This window comes from Oreochromis aureus, linkage group 18, assembly GCF_013358895.1.
Source record: "Oreochromis aureus strain Israel breed Guangdong linkage group 18, ZZ_aureus, whole genome shotgun sequence".
Lineage (NCBI taxonomy): Eukaryota > Metazoa > Chordata > Actinopteri > Cichliformes > Cichlidae > Oreochromis > Oreochromis aureus.
In genome coordinates, this window is record NC_052959.1 from 17,753,002 (window position 1) to 17,773,751 (window position 20,750).

The 20,750-nt window shown below is 42.7% G+C and overlaps 3 protein-coding genes across 7 annotated transcripts; 1 reads left to right on the top strand and 2 right to left on the bottom strand.

Annotated features, from left to right (window-relative positions):
* Window positions 1-173: 173 nt before the first annotated feature.
* LOC120434246 (ranBP-type and C3HC4-type zinc finger-containing protein 1-like) lies at window positions 174-11,880 on the top strand. Of its 3 annotated transcripts, none has more exons than XM_039601959.1 (9): window positions 174-660; window positions 5,537-5,711; window positions 8,165-8,257; window positions 8,365-8,506; window positions 8,610-8,700; window positions 8,795-9,080; window positions 10,181-10,275; window positions 10,750-10,857; window positions 10,953-11,880. In XM_039601959.1, the coding sequence occupies exons 1-9, from the start codon at window positions 397-399 to the stop codon at window positions 11,001-11,003; spliced, it is 1,305 nt and encodes a 434-aa protein (XP_039457893.1). In that variant the 5' UTR covers window positions 174-396; the 3' UTR covers window positions 11,004-11,880. The 3 variants fall into 3 exon arrangements, with proteins under 3 accessions (XP_039457893.1, XP_039457892.1, XP_039457891.1); XM_039601958.1 differs by having other exon boundaries at window positions 175-660; window positions 10,175-10,275; window positions 10,753-10,857; XM_039601957.1 differs by having other exon boundaries at window positions 179-660; window positions 10,175-10,275.
* A 1,232-nt stretch (window positions 11,881-13,112) lies between these two features.
* On the bottom strand, window positions 13,113-17,823 carry gpaa1 (glycosylphosphatidylinositol anchor attachment 1). Of its 3 annotated transcripts, none has more exons than XM_031737809.2 (13): window positions 17,708-17,823; window positions 17,238-17,358; window positions 16,972-17,151; window positions 16,721-16,832; window positions 16,458-16,605; window positions 16,265-16,366; window positions 15,975-16,171; window positions 15,670-15,866; window positions 15,407-15,560; window positions 15,225-15,296; window positions 14,926-15,119; window positions 14,131-14,301; window positions 13,113-14,042 (listed from the first exon to the last, which is right to left on the bottom strand). In XM_031737809.2, the coding sequence occupies exons 2-13, from the start codon at window positions 17,309-17,311 to the stop codon at window positions 13,799-13,801; spliced, it is 1,845 nt and encodes a 614-aa protein (XP_031593669.1). In that variant the 5' UTR covers window positions 17,312-17,358; window positions 17,708-17,823; the 3' UTR covers window positions 13,113-13,798. The 3 variants fall into 3 exon arrangements, with proteins under 3 accessions (XP_031593669.1, XP_031593667.1, XP_031593668.1); XM_031737807.2 differs by having other exon boundaries at window positions 14,926-15,122; XM_031737808.2 differs by lacking the exon at window positions 17,708-17,823 and adding an exon at window positions 17,457-17,622 and having other exon boundaries at window positions 14,926-15,122.
* A 523-nt stretch (window positions 17,824-18,346) lies between these two features.
* Window positions 18,347-20,235, bottom strand: exosc4 (exosome component 4). Its single transcript, XM_031737796.2, has 3 exons — window positions 20,000-20,235; window positions 18,999-19,205; window positions 18,347-18,899 (listed from the first exon to the last, which is right to left on the bottom strand). The coding sequence occupies exons 1-3, from the start codon at window positions 20,168-20,170 to the stop codon at window positions 18,540-18,542; spliced, it is 738 nt and encodes a 245-aa protein (XP_031593656.1). The 5' UTR covers window positions 20,171-20,235; the 3' UTR covers window positions 18,347-18,539.
* Window positions 20,236-20,750: the final 515 nt, after the last annotated feature.

The following is a 20,750-nucleotide window of genomic DNA, read 5'->3' on the forward strand; positions in this document are numbered from 1 at the left end:
TTTTTAATTTTCTTTTTCTGAACAGCGCATATAAATAACACAAAGCGAACGCAAGTATGATTAATATTAGATATATAATTATTTATTAGAGATGATTAGAGATTAATATTTTTCATTTTTAATCCGAGTGTGTTTTTTCAATCTTCCTTGTGCTGCGCTTTAAAATTGAAGTCGCTGTTTCTTTACGGAGAAGATTTACAGTCGTACTCTTCAGCTTCCTGTTTTGTTTTTCTGTCGCTCGGTTTCGGGTAGACATGGAAGAATTTGCGAGGCGCGGAGACAGCCAGAGCCTCCCCGTGATAAAACGCGCTCTCTTTAAACACCGGTGGACCTGTTAAACCCCACGGAAGAAGCGGGCAGCAGTACCGAGCCGCACCCGTCCCTGGTGTCCGCGACATGGCTCTCAGCTCGGGCGGCTGGGCTCCACCAGCCCCGATTCCTGCCTCGTCCCCACAGGCTGCATGCGGCGGCCCTGCACCTACCGCCTGCTGCAGTACCGTTTTAATGTCCGTCCGTGTTTCGGTGTGCCATTCCGGGATCCGACCGCTGTACCTGCCCGGAGCGGGCAGCGAGGCTCTGCGCCTGCAGCTCAGCATGGACCCGAGCCGGGCCGGAGAGTTCCGACTGGCTTTACGCGATACAAGCGGAAACCGCAGTGTGGTAAGCGTACACACACACACACACACACCTGTATGTTTAGAACAAATGCTTTTGTTATCAGCCTAAACGTGTGTGTGTGCGCACAAACGCCTTTTTAAGTGACATTTATATTCTTAATCAACAAAAGGCCTTTACGCGCAGTTTTACGGATCTCATAGTACGACATGTGCACCTTGGTGGATTCAGTTTGAGGCACGACAAATCTCAGAACAACAGAAACTCTTTCCTGCAGTTTACACCAGGATCCACTGTGACAATCAAGCGCCTGATATTTAGCAGAGCCTTCAGATTCCCACTCCGGTGTCGTCCTTATTACCAAACAGTATGTTTTTAAAAGGGGGGTCTTAAAAAGCCTCACATTGTTGTTTTAACGGAGAAGTAGTGTAGTTACTAAAACTTTTAGTTTCGTTTTCATTTTCGGCCTTTCCACGACCTAACAGCATCACGGGGGAAGTCCTTTATAGTGGTAAACTCTCCAAATCTTAATGGCAAAATGGCAGGTGGGAATTTCCACGATCCTCATGTCATCTGAACAAACATGCAGATTTCAGCCAAGTCATTTCTCATTATGTGTGTTGTAGGAAGTCTGTATTTATTCACTGGTTTTCACTGGTATTCTACACCAAATGATTCAAACAGTGGCTTAAGCAGAAGAAGAAACTTTAGTCATTCTGTTAGCCAGTTAATGGCGTGACTAACCTTAATGTCAAGTCCTCCTGTGATTGGAGAGTTCGTAATGACAGATAAAAATAAAAGCATGGCTTATGAGGAAAACCACACTGAGCACAGAGGTGCATTTACCTTGCCGCTTTACCACTGTTTCCATTTAGATTGCTGACTGTGGCACTAACACAAAGACAGCAGGCGGAGTTGAAGATATATGAGATTTTCATTGGAAGTGACCAGGATTAGAAATGAGTACAACAGAAGGACAGCTCAGGCTGAGCAGTTTGGAGACAATGTAGAAAGGCAAGGCTGAGTTGGTTAGAACATGTGCAGAGGAGGGATAGTGGATATATTGGAAAAAGGATGGTGAAGATGGCGGTGGGAAACATCAGGCACCCCAGGATATGATATTATTTAACATTTTATAATATGAAGAACTGCGTCACCAACAGATTATACTTTTGAACAAGAGAAACAGTTTAAGGGTTAAACACAGAATTATGAATTTGTGTATTTGCTGATAGTTGAATATGCACAATACTGATCAGAACACAATCAGTAAATATAAAGGTGTTTGAGTTTGGCTAAAATGATGAATAAGAATAAAAGTAAGAAAAGAAAATAATCATTTTAGAGACGGGCGTAAGTCAGGCCTGGATCGCAGTCGGTCCAAGTCAGACTGCGACTGTTTGCACAAAATTTGTATCCTATCAGGTGAACTCTGGGCAACCATTTAATCACAACAAGTTACCATCCGTCACAAAATGTGAAAAAAACCCAAAAAAACAATACAGTCTCCAGGCAACCACCAGTGTTTTGAAATACATGGAAGGATGTTGCTATCCTGTTTTCACTGAGCCATTAGCTTTGTGAAGCTAAAAGTGTCCACTGTTGGATGGTTCTTTGGTTGACCCGATTAAAAAGTAAGTGCCAGGAGGATTGCTGTGGTTTATACAATCGAACAACCTCTGGCTATGGAACAACACAGAACCCACAACTACCTCTTCAGGCCAGGACTCTGCAGTTTGTTTACACCTGTAGGCCAGTGGACACTCTTTCAGTGATGTGGATGTACACATATTGGACAAGGATGAGCATTGGGGAGTCTAGGAGGCCACGCTCAAGAAGAACATAGGGGAGATTGATGGATGTATGGTGGATGATAGATGTGACAGAGAAAGATGGTAGGGATAGGGTGAGATAAAGGCGGGTGATGTGCTGTGGCAACCCTTAAATGGAGCAGCAGAAAGAAGAAATGAATGTTTACAGGCTCAACGTCTAACTTGGTGCTGTATAAAACACCAAATGTAAGCGTAGTGCTTTCAACTTCTAATGTCTGATTAGTTCTCGCGTCTTCAGTGCTTCTCATTCGTGAAGTGTCTCCATACTCTTTCCCATGATTCTTGTGTGGTTTGTGGTGTTTGAACTTGTTGTGTTTGGCGTGTGTGTGTGTCTGTGTGTGTCAGCCCCTCGTTTAGGAGCAAGCTCCTCGATTTGTCTCGGATGGTCCTGCTGCTGTTCAGAGCTACCTATGCAAGCCTGCACTCCGTCATCCAAATAATTAAAAAGTATTGCCGCAAAATGTAATTTGTGACACCATGAAATAAATCATGGAGCATAATATGAAACTGTAGATCTATGATATGATATTTATACACATTTTTTTGGACGATTTTTGCCCATGCAGCAAAGGACCACCATTCAGACTCGAACACGACATACAGTCATTTTTCAAATTTACTGCTTGTTTTTATGTTTTATTGTCTCTCTTTCAGTAACAGTAACTTGTTCAGTTTAAATAAAGCTTTGATCTTAAATACTAAATACTTAAATACCGACCAACTCTAAGCAGTCTGTGACACTAAACTTGTATTTTTGCACGATTTATCTGGCAAAGCAAGCCATTTAAAGCTGTTTGGCTTCACATAATTGTGCCTTTTTTTTTTTTTAACTACTTTTTGACAATCAAAGGATCAATCAGCAGATTGTGGGACACAAAAGACATTTCAATACCAAAAGAAGTTTAATCTTCTCAATACTGGCATTAAAATAAACAAAAAAGGCACACATGCTTAAGCTCACCTCACTTTGCCCAGTGTCTGACCGGCCACATCTTAACTTAACTCCCAGATCTGCCCTTTGTTTGTCACATTCACTGTGTCATCTGCCTGAACTGTGACAGGCTCTGAATTTGCTTTTGCATCTCCACTCTTGACAGATTTCCCCCTCGACTACCGAGACACGTCTTGATTCAACTTCTTTTAGCTCGTCTGTCTCAGCTCAAAGACTTAACGGGCACCCCGCGTTATCGTATCAGACAATTTACATGCATTCCTTCCGGCAGAAGGGAAATCCATCTTCCCGGCTTTTGTCTGTGCCCTGAAGATCCCCCCCCACCACACTCCCCACTGCCACAGTGAATGTTCCAAGACAGATTGTGTGTAAAAGAAATCTCTGCTGCCAAATTCACTCACTGATGACACGTCTTTCTCTGTCAAAGTGAGGATTTCACATGCTTCATTTTGCCATGTATCAGGGGATTGTTTCCTTTCTGTTAAATTGTGATAGTCCTCCAAAGAGAACTGCAGTTTGCATCTGTTGCATCTACTGTTTGGTTTTTTTCCCCTCAGCTCTTGTTCAGTGCAAAGGAGAATCAGGGTCTTTCTTTTTAATATGCTAAACATTCGTTAGTCCCACCTTTTCAGGTTTGAGGTGTTTTTTTGACATATTAAACCAAGGCTCGCAAAATTTCAAAATCTCTGGTAGCCCTTCGGGCAGGCACTCTTCAGTTTTTGGTAGCCCAAAATAAATTTAAGTAGCCCGAATAAAAAAGAGAGCAATTTTTTAATGTTTTGTTTCCTTTACAATATTATACATTAAAGTATAATATTGTAACGGAAACAAAAATTTATCAGAAAGTTGTTAAAATACAAATCACAACATCTGTATAAAAATCACAGTCATCAACTCAAATACTTGGTTCTAATTGAACAGAAATTTCTATGAACTTGCAAGAACTGTGTAGAACATGAATCAGTCTGTGTCAGATCCTGAATCTGAAATTTCCACTGAAGTCAAGGGTAAGGCAAGTAGTGGAACCAAGATCGAGGCCATTTGCTTTTTGAAGTTTGCAAAGACTGCTAAATTTTGACAATGGTAGTTCACTCTTTGCAACATAGTACGCTTTTGAAAGATTTTTCAGGACTTCTGCTTGTGCTTGGTTTATTTTTAGTATGTTTTTTTGCAATTGCTGTGTGTTCTGGGAAAGATATTGCAGACTGGGCAATAATGTATTTCTTGCATTTCTCATGGGTTCTGATGGGGTCTTTCTTAAAATTACTGGTCCCAGTAACAAAGGCGCTTGGCGACTCAAATGAAATGAAACTCACAACACACCTGGCAGAACATCATGTTATTTAGCTTGTCATATTCCAGCCACATAAATTCTTTTGTCCATGAAACCACAAAAGCTGAGCTTTCTTTTTGCCTCATAGTCTGATTTGTCATAACTTTTCCGTTTTGTGGTCGGCTTTTATTTGGCTGCCCCTTCTTCACCCTGACCTGTCTTATTTGGCTCAGCAGAACTAAAATACCGGCGTAAATCCTGCTGCTTTTACACACGTACTTACATAACGGTCAGCGATTCTCTGCGCAATAAACCTCTCACATGTTTAAGCTTGCTGTGGGAGATTTCACTTGTCAGGTTTGAATAGTAAGCTAATGAGTGATAAGAAGATGTCAGAGGAACTGGTGCGCAATTAATCGTCACTCACCTATCAGTGCTGCCGCTCTCTACACACCGTTCGCGCGATCGCAAAGTGAAAGTGAAAGCAAAAAACAAGCACAAATTCAAACGCGATTTCAATATGTCATATATTGGCAGTGGCTCATCGATGCCAATGAGATAATTACTCAGCTACATTTTCGAAAGAATGCAAAAGCATTGACATATATTTTCCCTTCCTATGATAGCCCGACGGGCAGGGCTGAGATAGATTTTGGTAGCCCGACTGGAAAAATCGCTAGCCCCGGGACGTCGGGCTAGCGATTTTGCGAGCCCTGTAAACAATTAGTCAGGTGGATGCAAATGAAAGTGATTTGATTTGTTGGTGTTGGAACTGAGTTTTTTGGGTCTCGGATTCATTTGTCACACTTCAGCTCATGTATGGGGATGAAATTTTCTTACATCACTTTGTGTTTTTACCTTCAGTTTATCGCAGAGTTTGACCTGCGCTCCGTGCAGTATGAGGTCAAGTCCTCTCGCTGCCATGAGATGCGTCTCGTTGCTCCGCCTCACGACTGCATCCGCTTCAACTTCCGCTGTGACCGAGAGGCCGAGGAGTGGGCCACCGTGATGATGTCTTCACTAAGAGAGGCACACAGAGGTCAGTTTGACAATTTTGTTTCTTTATTTCTGATAAAATGAATAATGGTTTATGTCAGTCAAATATAAATGTAACACTCATTAAACAACGTTGTACATCCTTTCCAAAAATCCGTTTTAGTAGCATTAGAACTAAAGATGGTGACTCAGTAACTGAAACCAGGCCTTTTGTCGGTTGTTGTTCTGAGATTTTAAACCACAGCTGCTGCACAATTATGTATACTCACTGGCCACTTTGTTAGGTACACCTAACATTAACTTGCATCACACAGTTGCTACAGATTTGCCGGCTGCACATCCCAAAGGTGCTCTTGGATTGACTGTGGAGGTCTCTTGAGTACGGTGAACTCACTGTCTCTCTAAGATGGGTGATCGAGAGCAGTGTGTGAAAATCACAGTAGATCAGCAGTTTCTGAAATACCAGCACCAATATCGACGGCAAGGTCCAGGTCACTAAGATCACCCTACTCCGTTTGAACTTCAGCAGGGCATCTCTACCGTGTCTACATACCAAAATGCGCCGAGGTCCTGTCCTGTGATTCGTGTTAACAAGCAGTTGAAAAAGGTGTAGCTAACAAAGCAGCCAGTGACCATGCAGTCACTTGACTCCTTCAACTTCAGCAGGTCGTCGTGACCATGCCTAAAAACATGGAGCTGTGGATTTTAAACCACAGCTGCTGCACAGTTATACTAAAGCAAATCCAGCAAACAGCAACCTGTTTTAGTCGATTTTAGTTGCAGCAAACAGGTTTTGCCATGTTTGCTGTAACTAATTAGATATTTGTTAACGAGTGGTTTGAGAGGACGTACCCAATAAAGTGTATTTCACAATTCTATTCCCTGTGACGCATTGTTTTTTTTTCCCTGTGTTGCTCCAATTTGAAAACTCAGTTCAACTTTCACCCAAATATCTGCTGAGTAAAGGTTCCCCTTCTGCTTTTTGACTGGCGCTGGTCCATTTTGCACTCAGTTTTTGCTGTAACAGTTCAACAAACAAAATGCTTTCAAGCCTCCACCCAAAGGGAGGGAGTATGTAATCGGTCTGTCTGTTTCCTAGCAGTCTAGCGTCCTGAGTTTCAAGATATCGTTTTCAAATTTCCTGTGATGGTAGATGCCAAAATCAGGTCAAGTTAAAGGTCATACCAAATGTGGAAATCAGTACAAACTTTAAATTAGCCACAATTTTTCATGGATCATCTTCAAATTTTGCAACAACATAGTAGGCCTTGGGGGACATGAGTACCTAGGTTGGCTAACCTTGACCTTTAAATGACTGTGGAAAAAAAAAAAAAAAAAATTCAAGAACCCATATTGAGTAATATATCATATGAAAGGGCATGGGGAGAGCTGTACAATACAATTGAAATTTTTTCAATACAACACCCTGCGACGTCACAATGACGCCATAAAGCTTCGCAAAAGTCACACAAAGCATGAATAGATGTTAAAATCTCAAGTTTTTACAGCTTACAGAAGCCAAAGATTTCAGTCAGTTGGGCTCCAATCATGTGGGTGAAGATGATAAAATACACTATTCTAGTATTTAATGCTTCAAGGTCAAAGGTCAGGGTCACAGCAATTAGGAAAAAAAACTGTAAAGCAATATATTGGTCATTGGGGGACATTTTTTTTTTTTTTTTCTTTAAAACATTTTTTCAATATAACATTATATAACTTCACAATGACTCAAAAAGATTAATATACTACACTTGATACCCATATTTACAATGCTGACGTCAGCATGTTGTAATAAAAACATCATAAAACATTAAAGTTTCAGTATAGCCCTCTGAGAGCTCCTGTTTGTAAAGAATTGATTTAATGTTGATAATCCATCAAAGAAATAAAAACTGAGGCGCCCCCTGGTGGCCGCATGCTGATGAACAATCTATTTTTTTCTCTACCCGTTTTGCCAGTCTCTTTCTCCCCTCATACTTTTATTACATTTTTCTTTTCATAAAAACGTGAAAATAGGGTTTACCTCAGGTTAAAGGGGAAGAATAAAACCATTTGTGAAACTGTTAAAAAGACTCTGTATAAACAAACAGAGTAAATAAGGGCAAATTACTGACCTTTGTTATACTGTAAACATATTGCACCTTAAATTTTTTTGTGTCTGTGAAACATAACTCACGCTGTGAGAAGTCAAAGAAAAAGCAGTTTAGATGTTTTCTGTCTGAGGTTAATGGTAAAAGCTGGAATCAAATCAAAGCAACATTACATATGTTAGTTGGAGGAGATAAAGTATCGTTTGGGTTGGGCCAACTGTTAAAGGGTGTTAGTTTTTTGTATGCTTTTGCTATGTTGCTTAGTGATAAACGTACGCAGGCATCGGATCTTTATCAACCCGGTGCAGCTAGTGTAAACACTGATATTGGCTGAACTTGGTATGTGTTGACTTCAAGGCGTTGTAAAGCACTTCAGTGACAAACTTCTCCGTCTCTCCTCTGACAGTTGCAAATGTGGATACATACGAATCAGACAGCAAACAGAACAACACGGCAGCGGCGAAGGAGCAGTGGAGCTCAGCCTCGCTCCCGCTGAGCGGTAAGCATCCATGTTTGTCGCCATAGTGTTTTTTTCTCTCTCTCTCTCTCTTTACTCACAGTGTGCTGTAATAATGTCACGTTTAATTGCTGTCCTGTGCTTTTCAGAGGAGCTGTGTTTGGAGCTCACCAGGGCAATCGAAGCCGGTGACACGCAAGCTGCTTCACAGCACGCATCCGCGCTGGCTCGACAGAAAGCGGCGCTGACGATACAGCTGTCAGAAAAAAACTACGCAGATGGGGAAATCAGGTGAGGAGGTGGAGAAACCTTTGGCTGTGTGGGGCTATTCAAGGCCATTATTATGACTGCTGTGTCTTCCAGGGCTTACCTGTGTGCCATATCTGTGTTGCAGTTTATCTGTGGTGGTGGAGGATGTCTCGTCATCCTGTTGTGTCACAGTGAAAGTGTTTCCCTACATGACTGTGGCTGCACTCAAGCAACAGGTCAGAAAACTGCTGGTTACAACAGCTGGAAACGTAGCTGATCATAAATTTGCACTCACTGACTTCCTCCTCCTTTCTTCTTCTTCTTCTTCAGGTATTTCTCGAGTACGGTTTCCATCCTCGCGTCCAGCGCTGGGTGATCGGTCAGTGTTTGTGCACCGAGCCGAGGTCATTAGCTTCCTATGGGGTGCAGAAGGATGGTGATACAGCGTACCTATACTTGATCTCTGCCCGGCAAGCCCGGATTACCCGCCAGCTGTTCCAGCAGGACCTGGAGAGTGCCCTACTCACCACACCCCTCCCCCCAGGCAACGGGCCCACCTCCCAGGACTGGAGGGGTTACAACACCCTCCCCTCGAGGCTTCCCCACAACAACCAGGGTGAGTTCAGGATACATGGCGATGATGATGATGTTTCGGTTGCATCTGCATGAGTGCACTGCTGTGGTCCTGCTAGGTAACAACAACAGTTGTTAGCAGAGTCAGTCGCAGCCACCTTAACCATCCTCAGTACTTTAGAGCTTTTTGTCACTGATGTGCTGAGGTAATACTGATATAAACGGAACCTTTCCTGCTGCTGAATCAGGGGGATGTTGGAAGTTATTGCATAATTAGTTTCATTTCATTGGGTAAAGAAAGCCTTCGTGGAGGAAGCTGTGCCGCAGAGCAGCCAGCATTCTGTGACCGAACACCGGAGCAATGTTTGCTGACTCGATCATCTTTTAGGTTTACTGCGTCTCAAACTTGTGGTCAAGGAAGCATAAAGTCTAGTAGAAAGTCACCTGTGTACACTTTAAAGTCTCGTGTGATTTCCAGATTAGTTACTGACTGCAGAAGATTTGCAACCAGCTTTTAACTGTCCAAGTTTTTAACTGCCAGCCTGTTTTATCCTATTTCGTTGGTGTCCGAAACACCAACATAGACCTTTGTTTCAAAAAAGATGAACACCCCTCCACACGCTTGGCATCGACCAAGTCGAGTGCTTCCGAGCACCAAGATACAGAGTCCCATTTGTGAAACTGATGATGGAGGAGCAAATAGAGGAGCATGACAGGAGGAAAAGGGAAATACATATGATGGTACTACGCTGAAACCCAAGCCAGACTGCGTAACACCTAAATTGCTGAAAAGCATGATGACCACTGACACTGATGAGCATAAAGTGCTATTAGATTAATTATTCTAATTACTCGCTGTCTTTTGAGGGAATCTATGTGTAGAAAATACAAGAAACCCAACAATCCCTACAGTTTAAGAGTCGTCAAACCTGAATCAGCACTGCAGGACAACAATTCCTAATGTAGGAATCATACTGCGCGGTACATGTTCTGTCAGGAATTTGTGAGTGGGGCTGTTAAATAACCTTAAGATATTATTCAAAAACTACAATTCTTTATTTTGGGATTTTTGTAGGTGTGTGAACATCTTTCAAGCTGGATGTAGATGCAGCCAGTTTAACATTGTGTTGTCCGCAGGTACAGGTGGAGGGAGCGACAGACCAGGTGACATCAAAGATGTTCTCGACATTGAGAAGCTGCAGCTGAATGATCATACCAGCAAAGCGAGTAAAACACAGGTATGAGTTTAATATAGGATGCTTCTGACATTGCAGGGACACAGGGATGCTAAACTTAATTAACTCCCCTGCACCCTAATAGCAAATACATGTTTTGGCTCTAGTAAGCTGTATAAACAGACCCAGTCATTTCGTCCTGGAAGCTGGCCGACAATATGACAGCAACTGCTCTGTTCAGAATAGAGAAACAAGAGTTACCCCTAGTAGGCATCACAGGAGGGAAGAGTTCTTTATTATCTTTGTCATGCAATCATAGGTCAGTGCTGGTGGGCTCTGGGCTCTTAATCCCCACCCACAAACTAGAGTTGATGCAAAATCTGCTTAATTTTTCAAACCATAGTTCCCAGCAAGAAAAATAATGGTGAATTTGTTCATTACGAATAATGAACACCTTGACAGCACAGACATTATAGATGAGCAGTATTATTACTTTTGATATAGCTTTAAATGAACTCCACATGTATGTGTACTCAGCAGACAGAGTGGGCGTGTCCCTCGTGCACTTTCATCAACAAGCCATCTCGCCCCGGCTGCGAGATCTGCGCCACAGCCAGACCTGACACACAGAGCTTTATCCAGCAGGTACTATAACAGATACCTAGGAATCGATATTTGTTTTACTCTGCTGGACCTTCTCCCCCTGCTGACAGTGATCTGTTTTTTCATCTCGCACAAAGGAGAAAGGAAGGCGAGAGGATCGGGGAGAGTCTGGTTTAAGCAGCAGCTGACTGCCCTTCATCACTGTCCGGTTTTCACTTCTCACTCACTCGCACACACACATACATACACACAGAGTGAGAAGGCTAATTCTGCCACTTACATGTTGACAAAATACTTACATGAAGCCTGTCAAGTGCACTGAGAGTCCTCTGACAGCTGGCTGGCTGCTGAAGACGGGGCCGTTTGAAGCGCTGTAGCATGACGCAGAGCTGCACCCTTCGCTGCTCAGACGATGAACTGCTGACACGAAGCTTTGACAGTTTATATGGACATGACCTGACCATGACATACATCTGCATCAGGCCAGATCTCCTTGCTATTTATTTTAGTGTGTGCGTGTGTGCGTGGGTGTTAGAGTGTGTGTGTGTGTGTGTGTGTGTGTGTGTGTGTGTGTGTGTGTGTGTGTGTGTGTGTGTGTGTGTGGAGCAAGCAACACAGACAGCCTAATATTTATTTTAGGTGGGAAGAGAAGGGAGGTAAATTTGATTGGAGCTGAATTTGTGGAAATGTCAAACTCCGGTGTCTGCCAACTGTGAAGTGATAAGAAAGGTTGAAGCCTTGTGCAATACCCTGTTCTGTCTGTTAATATGACATCTGTTGGTGCCAAAAGAATATTAAAAGTGTTTTTAAAATAAAAAAGAAGCAGCAGTGGCTGTGAAGAGAAGGATTTGTGATGCATTTACAGGGTTGTTGAGTGCTTTTATTTTTGTATAACATTGTATTACATGTATTATTTTTACCAGAGGAGCATTGAGTAATTGTACATTTTAGCAGCTGATCTAATTTGTTTCTTTGAGATGTGACAGCAAAAGAATGATCTGTTTTCAGTACATAATACTGTAAAAGCTCACATTATCTGAATAAACAAAATGGAATTAAAACAAATGCTGTTTTTTCTGTTCTTGTGAGATCTACAAACGTCGCTTTATTAGGCACATCCTGCTAGTAACAGGTTGGACCTCTGTTTGCCTTCAGAATTAACTTAATTCTTCATGGCACAGATTCAACAAGGTGCTGGAAACATCCATCAGAATGGCATGACGGCATCGTACGGATGCTGCACATCTGTCAGCTGCACATCCATGATGTGAATCTCCTGTTCCACATCATCCCAAGGGTGCTTTGTTGGTTTGAGATCTGGGAGCCATGTGAGTAGAGTGAACTCATTGTCATATCAAGAAACCAGTTTGAGATGATCTGAGTTTTCTGACATGGTACGTTATCCTGCAGCCTTCAGACGATGGGTCCACTGTGGTCATAAAGGCATGAACATGGTCAGCATCAATACTCAGGAAGGCTGCGGTGTGAATCATAGCATCAGCTTCCTGCTCGTAGGTGAACAGAACCTGGTGTGATCTTCTGCTGCTGTAGCCCATCAGCTTCAAGGCTCAAGATGCTCTTCTGCAGCAGTCCCCAACCCTTTTTGCACCACGGACCGGTTTATGTCCAACAATATTTTCATGGACCAGCCTTTAAGGTGTCGTGGATAAATACAACAAAATAAACAGTACCGGTACCCCCCAAAAAAAAAAAAAAATTATTCATAACACACAGGAAAAGACGCAGGGAAACCAAGTAAACAATTAAAAAAAATAACGATAAAAACAGAAAAACCCTGAAAACCATAAATTTCACACTCAACTTTCGCGGCCTGCTACCAAACGACTCACGGACCGGCCCTGTGGTTGAGGACCGCTGCTCTTCTGCATACCTTGGCTGTAATGTTATTTCTGTGTCTGTTCCTTTCCTATCATCTTGAAGCAGTGTGGTCATTCTTCTCCAACCTCTAGCATCAAGCAGGCATGTTTAACCAGAGAACTGCACCTCACTGGGTATTTTGTCTTTGACTGTTCTCTGATGTTTGTACAGGGAAGGACTTTGTGAAAGTCCTCTTAATCTGTGCCAACAGGTCATTTCAATCTTTTTAGTGTTTTTCAACATTGAAAAAAATCTATTTTTCATCCATGTTTATTATATTACAGATTACGATGTTAAATAATTCTGTGACACAGTAAATGATATAAAATTCGTGAACACCCCTGTCCTAATGGAACGTTTTTATGTATTTACGTTGCCGTAGTAAATAAGCTGTACGTATGTGCAGTGATAATACAGGAAGGTGTCAAAATGTATTTTATTTTTGGCAGCCATAAATATGAAATAAACACAAACCAAAGTTTCAACAAGTATAAAAATATTAGATGTAGTGATGGCTTGTTCCAATGCAGACAAACATTTTAAAAAGAGGCAGACAGCCAAAATGGTTTCTACCATTATATCACTGTTTTATATGTTGGTACCGAGTCAATGGTTAGCATCCTGTATGATTAAAACAAAAAGAGAGAAAACAGCACAGTATTATTCTTTATGTATCCCCCCAAAAAAACCTTTAGAAGAAATCCCCCAAAAAGTCTTTAATCAAAATCTCTTTTTACACAAATCAACCCAACCGTGACTTTTATAGTTATTGGGAAAAACTCATCCCCTTCATGCACCTATACTGTATAATTCTGAGACTGATGTTAAGTAGAAATCAGTTCATTTTGCCCACTTTCAAATAGTTTTGGTGACTCAGAAATGCCTCTGATGTTTAAAAGACTGAAATACTTCGAGTAAACGTAATAACCAAATGTCCAAACATGGAGTTGGAGTTGCTGCGTCTTTTCCAAGGCAACTACAGTACATTGTTTTTTCCTCTCCAGTGGATTCAACTGATAATTCTTCACATTCACCCAGCAATGACAAACCTGAGAACATTTTGGAGGGCGGTCGCACTCACGAGACTCTTCAGTGGACCTGTGGGCTACTTCCAGAAGAGGATGTTCCAGAAAAGCAGCCAGCATGGATAAACCAGCAAGGCTATGAGTGGGTAGACTAGAGATCCGTACAGAGAGTGGTCCAGGATCCCCTGTGAAATGACTGATAGATACAGCAACCAGCCATCTTGGAAACTGACAGGCATTTCTTGCAGCTCTTGAAAGAAAAAGACTGAAAACAGGAGCGTGCAAGCTGGGCTGAGGATGACCAAGATGAACGCTGACAAAACCCTGGAGAGAGAAAAAGAGCAGAACACAGTTTTAGTTCTGTATGGTGATAGAGGGCTATGAAGGCCAAAGTGTCTGTGCGGGTGTTTACTTTGGAACGTGGGGTGTGACAAAGGCAGCTAACGGCACCAGGGTGAGAGCCAGAATGAAGCCTAAGGAGAAGTTGATGAGGGCAGTGCAGCCCAGCAGCACAGCCAGATACAGCACCGCGACGAGCTTCAGCACTCTCCAGCCCTGCTCCGTGCCCTCCCCCGACAGCAGTCTGCAACAAACAACACAACAGCTCACTTAATCTCCCGCGTCAAGTTAGCCATTGTCTCATAATCAACTAAAATTTATGTTTTGACATGTTTACAATTTAAGTTTATGTACTGAACTTTGAGGGGTAATCCACACAGGAAGCTCACTTTAGTTGATTGACTCATTCGGGCCCCACAAATTTTAAGTCGCCGTCACCTTTTTTAACTTAAAGTTACCAAGTGCTACTGACTTTCTGCGGTTTCTGGTCGCTTAAGTGTGTGCACTGATGCATACATAACTCAGTGTGAGAACCCTAAATGATTTGAATTTGTGCTCATACTGAAAACTCAGTTTCATAGTTTGTACATTAATGTTTCGCCCTCCTCGAGTCACTCTACTCTGACATCAGGAACTGCCGCTCACTGGATATTCTTCTCTCTTTTTCTGACCATTCTCTGTAAACCCTAGAGATGGTTGTGTGGGCAGTTTGTGAAATACTCAGACAAAGCACTTCTTACTATCATCTGACTGACTGATTAAATATTTGTGTTAACAAGCAGTAGGACAGGTGTATCTAATAAAATTACCAATGAAGGCTTACAAGAAAAATCAATTCACACACACGCACACACACATTATGTAGTACCTGTGTGTGTTATGTGGCAAAGCCAGGCCTGCTGTGTAAATAGCAATTGCTGTCAGGACCACAGCCTCGGTCTCAGACACAGGAAAATGTTCAACAGCAGTCTCCTGAAAACGGATCGGCAGCGCGTACAGAGCAACTCCTGTCAGGTGGCTGATCACCAGAGGAGTCAACACCGACAGCACTCCTGGACTGGACTGCTGGGAGGAAGCAGATTTTTATTAAAGTGTTGATTAACCAGACTTAAGCCAGCAAAGTTCAGGTTCAGTTTTGATGAGTTTGTCGTAGCACGTGTGTCTAACCTGATCAATGTCAGCAACTCCATCCTCTGTTGTCGATGGTGGAGTATTGAGTTGAACCCACAAGTCTAACGCCTGTATTACAGTCAAGGAAAAAACTCTGAAGGTTGAATTTGTTCCCACCCTGCTCTCAGCTGTTATTAGGTTTCTTTTATACATTTCATTTCATTTTTATTTCAGGATACACGAAGCAGCAGAATAACGGCGAGCAGGCCGAAGGCTGGCATGTAGTATCCAATAGAGACAAAGTGAGAGAGTGACGGCATGAGGTAGAAGAAGTAGGACTGGTGCAGGCGCTCCAGGAGGTTATTCAGCTTACGATACATTCCTTCCAGCAGCCTGCAGGACATTCATTTAGACAAAAAAAAAAAGATCATAAAAGTGTCAAATTACAAGCAGAACATAAAAGCCTTAAATATAAACAAAATCAGTATACACCATCTCTGACCTGCCGATGGTAGTGGCGTCAGTCTTGTACTGCCGGAAGCTGTTGACACCCTTGATGGTTGCAGCTTCGATGTGGTAGCGCAGAAACAGGCCGTGGTCTCCCCAGGGCCGCCCACTGGCCTGCTTCATCACCATTAGCATCATGGTCTGGACTGTGTGGCTGTACCCCGACACGCTATCCCAATCGTTCCTTTGCAGCTGTAAACACATCCACAAAGAAAAGCTACATAACGACTCTTCAACACATAGTCTTAGCACTCTGCTAACCACACACAGAGCAGAGTGCGTCTGTTTATAAGCCTTTACCTTGCCCTGGATGGTGCAAAGAACTCCTATCTTCTGACAGAAGGCATAGAAGAGGTTTGCTAAGTCCAGGTTGGGTAACTGGCCATTGAGACCTTCCAGTACCAGGTCCAAACTGGTGATGACATCACTGCTAAGCTCCAGGGACAGTGCTGCCTGGATTGATCCACCACGGCCTTGTAATGGAGACCACGACATACCTGGATGAACCATTTCAACAGTAAAGTTAACTTAGTTATACATCTCATTCCTTTATTTTACTGTACTGTAACTAGATACACGTGTTTGATCACCTGTAGTGTTGGTGTGATGGTAGCCCTCCAACCAGGCCTGCATACCAATCAAATCATGCTCATTGACAAGGAAGATGATGTCCTTGGCCCAGTAAATCTGATCTATTAAAAAAACAACATTCATTAAACCAAGAAAAGCAAACAGCATCATTCAAATTGTGGAGAAGGAGAGGGGAATGGGTGCTGTACTCACTTCTGAAGTACTGAGCCAAGCCGAGAAGCAGTCCCACAGCCTGGTTGTTGCTATCACCTGGGCTGCAGGGAGCACTCAGCACCAGGGCTTCAGTCCGTGGAGCTCTAGGAGCTCGAAGGATACCATATACATTTGTGCCTTTTACAATCTGCCAAGAAGAGGAGACAGCACCAAAGGATAAGTCATTAAATATTCATAAAGATTATGCAAAAACCAGTCTGTCTCTTGCTGAGAACAAAATCAGTTTTCCACGATAAACTCACATATCTCTCTTTGTTTTCATCAGGGAAGGGTAGTGTGCGAGAGAAGCTCTGAGTAAACACTTCCAGTCCTCGATCCTGCATATTCTTCACGAGCCAGTCCACTGGCATCCCACTGCAGAGACGCAAATAGTCAAACAAGATTACTGTAAAAACGATCAGACTTCTACCGAGACTTGAGTTTCAAATAACAACAAAAAACTAGGAACAAACTGCATGAAGACCCACAAGCACAAGTCTATAGTAAACCTTACCCAACTTTCTTCTTATGGGCTGCAAACTCCCTCCCGGTGGCCAACGCTCTCTCCCCAGCTGGAAAGCGCTCCTCCACCATGGTAGAGCCCATGGCATTCTCTGACATGTATGTCCGCAGAGTGAACGGCTCAAAGGCCAAACCCATGAACCAAGCCACACCGGCAAAGTAGCAGACCACACTAAAACAAGACAGAAGTAATATTAATAGAGAGAGAGAGAGAGCTAAACGAAAGTAGGCAGACGTTTCACACTGACTAAAACTCACCAGATTGGGGCATTGAGGCGAGTCAGCATACTGATCAAAGCCCGTCTTCTGTTTGGGTCAGATAGCAGCCCCATATTTTCAGCTGTAACGTTACTCCAAAGCCTGGATTTACTGGCGGATCCTGAAGGAAACACACAGACAATTTAAATATGATCTGTTAACAATCCGTAAGGATAACTACCGCTGAGGAATACACATCGATATGAAGACATTTATGACCATTCGACGCTGCGGTAATCACGCCTTTATATCGAGCTGAGAAATTGCTTCCTGGGATCCATTGTCAGAGCATCTACTGACAGCTGGGGTTAGCCTGGTGCAGCGAGCTAGCAAGCAAGCAGGACGGTTTCGCTGAGTGGTAAATGTTTAAACTCGCTATACGCTGAAAAAGCTTTTTTTTTTTTTTTTTTTAAAGAGCTTTAACAAAAATTTTTTTATTATTTTGCAGAATATATATATAAAAAACCCACCTGTGTCCACTGGTCACATCCACCTTCAGAGGTGGGGCTTTATCGCAGAAGCCGATGCTAGACGTTTTCGATTTCCTTGTTTCTGCGGGAACATTACCGCGGCGCACCGACTTCCGCTCAAGCAAGTTAAAATAAAATAAAGTAAAACAAAATAAAACGACACAAAGAAATATTGAAAATACTGGATGAATAACCCGTTTCATCGTTATTTTAAGGTACATGTTTAAAACTTCCCTTAAAATTTTTCTTAAATGCTTAAAGCTCGTAGTTTTCATTTAGCTTACCTTAATACAGAGTGACTTTACTCGTGTATTTAGTTTAGAACAGTTTTTTAAATTATTATTTATTGCTATAAAATGTAGAACATTAACTTAAACTTTTGAGATAGTAACCAGAAAGGGTTAAAATCTCAAAAATTTTGAGTTGGACAAACAAGCTTCCATCGTAGAGAGTAGGGAGCAGGTGGGGAAGATAACCGGGAGTGATGGAGGTGTGTCCTGGAGAGAAGGTCAGTAGAAACAAGAGAGGATACATGTTTCAATGGCAGGGAGGCAGGTGGAGAGGTGAAGCTGCAGGAGCAGACGTCATATAAGTAGACAAGTTTGAATACCTCACTCACAAATAAACAACCAATAAGGAAATGATGCATGACTAAAATATTTATTATTACATTTATCACATACATACAAAAGTATTCAGTGACTGATATAAATGAATTAAACGTTAATATCATTTGTAAATATTTAGTCCAATAACACTATTGTGTTATAATAAGTCCAATAACACTTTCAAGCTGCACTCGGAGTCCACATGTTCCTGCCGCCGTCCCACGTCACTCTCCAGTGAGCACCGAGGCTTCTTGAAGATGCTGCCTCACCACCTCATCCAGCACTTTGCTCACACCTTTACAAGCAGTCATTGCAGCTTCAATCAGAGTCTCAAGGTGATCCTGATGCAGTCTGGCATCCATCTGCAGCAGAGCGATCTGTCCACCTCGGGGCAGAAGCGCTAAAGCCAATGAGCTCACGCCTCCATTTTCCTCCGCATAGCACAGGTCAGCGAGGGGAGTCTCATCCACAAACCCTACAGTGCAGGCACACACATAGTCCCGCATAGGGATGCCAGCGTCAATCACTGCCAGTGTGGCAGCATTCACGCACACGCTGTAATTCCCTCCGTCTGACTGCAGAATCTGTTGGAAGACGATGGAAACGTGTTTGTGATTACAATTAAAAAAATCTGTAATACCTATAATACCTCTCACCAGATTAAGTGTCAGTCCAACACGAACCTTGACATAGATATCAATTTGAGAGCGAGGGTACAGCTGGGTCATCACAGCAGCCTCAAACGTCTGCTTCAGGTGGAGGCTCATCTCAGTGGATTTGCGGTCTCCGTGTGGTCGTCTCTTCCTCTCCGCTGTGCTGAACGTGGCCATGCTATACTGACAGTTGATAACTGCTCGATCATGAAGAGTCCGACTTCGGGAACCTCGCATCTGAAGGAAAACGACACGTAAGAACTGATGTACAGCTTGGACTGGACGTTACTGTGCTTAAACACTGGGACAATGTTAACTGCGCTGAACATAAAGAAATGCTGCAATATACACCAACTGGACACTTTTTTTGGTGCACTTGTTCGACGGCTTGTTAACGCAAATATACTTGGAATATAAACGTATCATTTGCACACAGTCAACCTGATTATTGTTGCTGACTGTGTCCATCCCTTTATGATCACATCTTGTGATGTTTGCTTCCAGCAGGATAACACCCCACATCACACACCTCAAATAGGTTTCTTGAATATTCTCAAATGACCTCTACAATCACCATTTCTCATTCCAAAGGCATAACAGGAGCTTAATATTATGGATGTGCAACCAACAAATCAGCAGCCACTGTGTGATGCTATTATCTCAATATGGACTAAAAAACTCAAGTGGAAAAGTGTTGTTGAATTCATACCATGGGCCAAGGTGTACCCAATCAAGTGTCTAGAGAATGTATATGTTATCATAACTTTGATTTCAATTAATACTTCATGCTGTTGAGCCTTAAATAAAACTTCCTACACATCTGGTCTGCTTTGAGCAATAATTTAATAATGATACTACACTGTGCAAGTACTGCTACAAGCAAAAGATCTCGCTGAAAACTCCCCTTTCTCAGGTATTTACACTATATTATATCAAAACGTGGCGACTTTATGTCACTGGTGTGATGACCATAATCAAATGCATTTTATTGTTTATCCCCACTAACCCTCCCCTCCATCCGCGGCACTTACTTCGTGGGGACCGTACACCACGGCCAGAGCTTTGGTGTTCCCCTGCTCTAAATACGCAGAGCCGTCGGCCTGAGTGAACACACCCATACGGGCCTGAAGCTTCCGCAGCTCGGTGGCTTTTCTTCCATCTAAACGGTATCCTTGGTCAGACAGCAGTTCCAGGCCCGCCATGTTTCCGTAAACTTCGAATGAACGGAAACGCGGCGTCCCACGTGTCTCCTGCTACACTACATTACCCATACGCCGAGTACCTAATAGAAATACGGCAACACCATAGGTCCAAACCGAACGACAACTTCCGGAAAAGAAAAACAGCCAGAGCGGAAACCATGAGAAGCAGAGTTAGTATCCACAATAAACCGTTTTCATTGTGTTTAATACTCTGGTTTCACGTAACTGGTGGCTATGGTCATCTTTTATATACAGTGTTGTGGTCCAAATATGTAGTGATGGGTTGTCAGTTACAATAAATACAGAAATATAGTGGTTAGCACTGCTGGCTCACAGCAATAAGGTCCTGGGTTTAAACCACCAGCTAGATAGGGCCTTTCTCTGATGAGTTCACGTTTCCATTATGCTTGTGTGGTTTCTCTCCAGCTTCCTCACGTGCATTGGTTAACTTGTGATTTTAAATTGACCATAGATGTAATGGCTGAATGCGTCTTTGTGTGAGCTCTTTAACAGACTACTGATCTGTCCAGGTAGCACCAAATCTTTTACCCCTTAGTCACATGGAAAAAGCCCCAGCCCA